Raw genomic sequence first — 3,206 nt, forward strand, 5'->3', positions numbered from 1 at the left:
AATACATTGTATAAAATTAAAACTTATGGGTATATACAAAACTCCATTTAATTATGGGTAAATTACTTAGAGCAAGAATGAAAACAAAAAGCAGCACTCTTTAGCTATTTAAATGTGACAGATTTTTAAAAATCATAAGTGAGAGAAGAGCCTAAAAAGAGTGTAGGTTTTGGTCAATTTCATAGTTTGGATGAAGACAATCTTAAATGGATTCTGCCTGCTACTCTAAATGCCCAAGAACAAAGCTCTGACTTTTGGGCAGAGTTGTAGCAAATCAGCAGCTGTGGTGTGTTAGATTCCAAGATGATTGTTCCCTTGTGGAATACCTGAAAAACAATTCAGTGAGGGCAGCACCTATATTTTTTTTTTTTAGAAAGAATTTTTAATATTTATTTATTTATTTGGTTGCTCCGGGTCTTAGTTGCAGCAGGCAGGCTCCTTAGTTGCAGCATGCGAACTCTTAGTTGTGGCATGCATGTGGGATCTAGTTCCCTGACCAGGGATCGAACCCGGGCGCCCTGCATTGGGAGCGTGGAGTCCTATCCACTGCACCACCAGGGAAGTCCCAGCACCTACAATATTTTTAAGATCAAGTGAAGAATGTGGAAAAGACCGATGGATATCCATCAAGAATAATTTAAATAAATAATCGAATATCATTTTAAACTATGGCAGTGGTCAGTTTCAAGAGCTGCCTGCTATTTCACATTATTGTGTTCTTTTTTCAACTACATTTTCGGAAATTATGTACGTGCTCCTGAGGTTCATCTGCTTCAATTTTCTTTACATTAAACTGCTCAAACACCACTGCATTGGGCTTTCCTTTGGATGAAATAAAGTTATTCTTCGGTATACTTAACACTTAAAAAAAAATGAATTATTCTATATTCACAAGAGCCATCTATCGAATTTGTAAACACGCTTATTTCTGGATTCCAGTCTCATAGATCTTCATTCTCCAGGTTTGGGAGTGAAGCCCAGGATCCTACGTTTCAGACCTTTCTTTGAGAACTACTCGACTCAATGCTATTTTCATATTTTGCTGCTTTCAAAATATTAATTTTAGACATCTAAAGAGGGGAGGGCAAACTCTGGTGGCTGTCAGAAGGAACAAGAATGAGCGGCCCACGTTGTGCCATGTTGCAAAACTTTTCCTCAGTTTGCAGATCCTCTGTCCCTGGGGAGGAAATCAGTTCATTTTCACCAAGTAATTCACCATTTTTCAACCATTTCCGTCCACGTCCCTCAGGATGAACCCCAAAAGTCATGAACTCATCTCCGCGGCATAAGTTAAAGCCCTGTTCGTCCCGCTTGCCCTCACAGTGCCGCGGGGACCGGTTCGCTTCCCGCCAGCCGGGCTCCTCCTCCGCTCGCCTTTTGGGTCCCGTCCTCCCGGAGGCTTTCGGCGCGGCAGGTCTTGGCGCCAACCGGGTGGCGGCGCTGTCTGCCCCACGCGCCACCGCCTCAGGCCCGAGGGAGGCGGAGGCACGGCCTGCGGAGGAAGGGGCGGAAGCGAGGCGCGCGCCCTTCTCTCGCGTGCTCTCGCACCGCTCGCGTGACCGGCCGGTGTGTGCGAGAGGCGCCGGCTGCCCGGAGCACGGACTGCCGGGCGCGCGCCGCTGCGAGGGGCGTCCGGGTCCGGGTTGACGGACCCGGCCGGCGCGAGGTGCCGGCGGGCGGGCCCGGGGTTCCGGGGCGAACACACTAGCACACGCTCCCGGAGGAGCCTTTTCCAAGGCTGCTCTTCCTCGGCCAGACGGAGAGCGGCAGTGTCTCCCCGCCCAGCGCTCACTCGCCCCGCGTCTCCCCCCGCGGCGACTGCTCCTCCTCGGCACCGCCAGCCCCAGCGCCGCTCCGGGGCGGGCGGCGGCGGCGGCGGGACCCGCGGAGCCGCTTTGTGTGCAGCCCGGAGAGGGGCGGCGGCGCAACCACCTGACAGAGGCCCGGGCGCTCGATGCACCTTCCGCCCGCATGAGGAGGAGGTAAAGGCGGCGGCGGCTCGGCTCCCGCCCTCGGCTGGTGGAGGGAGGGGACGGAAGGGGAGACCGGAGCGGGTGGCGGGGGGGGGCGCGGGATCGAGGCCCGGCGGGGCTGCCCGGAGTTGCCGGTAAGGCCTCGGCGGCGCCGAGTGGCCAGGGGCGAGAGAAGCCGCCGGGGAGCCTCAGCCGAAGTTGAAGGAACAAAATGTGAAGTGCGGAGCCGCGTCAGCCGCTTCCTGGCTTGGGGTTCGGGGTGGAGGGCGGCTTGTTTTCCCCTCCCGCGGGGGTGGGGGAGCGGGACACGGGAGGGGCGGGAGCGTGGCGGGGACGCCTGGGGTTCAGCAGCTCTGCCCGGCAAGGGCGTTCGTCCCCGGGAGACGCCGCTGCGTGTGGGTCCTGTTGGGTCCCTAGTTTTGCGGCCTAAGCCGAGCCCTATAGGCCTCGCGTCTCCTATCCCGGAGGGGACCGGCCGGGCGGGGACTCGAGGCTTCTCTCTGACCGAGCGGAGGCTTTAGGAGCCTTGCCGGGCTCTCGAAGCCGCCGAACTTCGGACTTCGGTGTTTGGGGGTGGATTTCATTGTGAAAGGAGGACTGGGAAACTCCTGGCGCTGCCCGGCGCTTCCCGCGGCCGCCGGTGCCAGAGAGCCCAGTGGGCCCGGTGTTGGAGGGGCCCGCGTGGGTGGGCGCGGCGCGGCGGCCGCCAGGATCCAAGCCCCGGGAAGGAGCGGGTGGCGGGGCCGCCGCGAGTCCCCGGCCTCCCGGGAGAAAGGGCCCTTTGCAGATTAGAGATTTTTGAAATGAAAAAAGAGGTTACAAAGTCGTCCCTTTCCCGCTGAACTTTTGTTTTCTGACCGATAGAGGCCGGTAGAGGACTGTGAAAGAAAAGTTGTCCCCCAGGATGGACTTCTCGACCGCGCAGCCCAAGCCTGCCCCTGCTCTCTGTGGCGTCGTGAGTGCCGACGGGAAGATCGCTTACCCTCCGGGGGTAAAGGAGATCACCGACAAGATCACCACCGACGAAATGATCAAACGACTGAAGGTAAGCTCCTCTGGACAGAATGTTCACATTTCAGACGTTTGTGGTAGGAGGTGCTCTCTCCTGTGGTATTACAGTTCTGCTGGGCCTGGCCTTTAAGAGTTTCACCGACCAGGGTTTTTTTTTTTTTTTAGATATTTTACGTCTTCTCTTTTACCGCTTCTGAAAGGTATTGTTCTATCTTGGCTATA

The 3,206-nt window shown here is 56.1% G+C and overlaps 1 protein-coding gene across 5 annotated transcripts in view; it reads left to right on the forward strand.

Annotated features, from left to right (window-relative positions):
- Window positions 1-1,844: 1,844 nt before the first annotated feature.
- Window positions 1,845-3,206, forward strand: part of PDS5A (PDS5 cohesin associated factor A) — a 125,751-nt gene continuing 124,389 nt past the window's right edge. For 4 of the 5 annotated variants that reach the window (XM_082464144.1, XM_082464147.1, XM_082464146.1 and 1 more), the window contains exons 1-2: window positions 1,845-1,982; window positions 2,838-3,018. In XM_082464144.1, coding sequence (XP_082320270.1) covers window positions 2,878-3,018 — 141 coding nt within the window. In that variant the 5' untranslated portion in view covers window positions 1,845-1,982; window positions 2,838-2,877. Of the gene's footprint in view, window positions 1,983-2,059; window positions 2,192-2,837; window positions 3,019-3,206 lie in introns of those variants that run through there. The other variant, XM_082464145.1, reaches the window with a different exon arrangement.

This window comes from Balaenoptera physalus, assembly GCF_965194825.1.
Source record: "Balaenoptera physalus genome assembly, chromosome: 5".
NCBI classification, from domain to species: domain Eukaryota; kingdom Metazoa; phylum Chordata; class Mammalia; order Artiodactyla; family Balaenopteridae; genus Balaenoptera; species Balaenoptera physalus.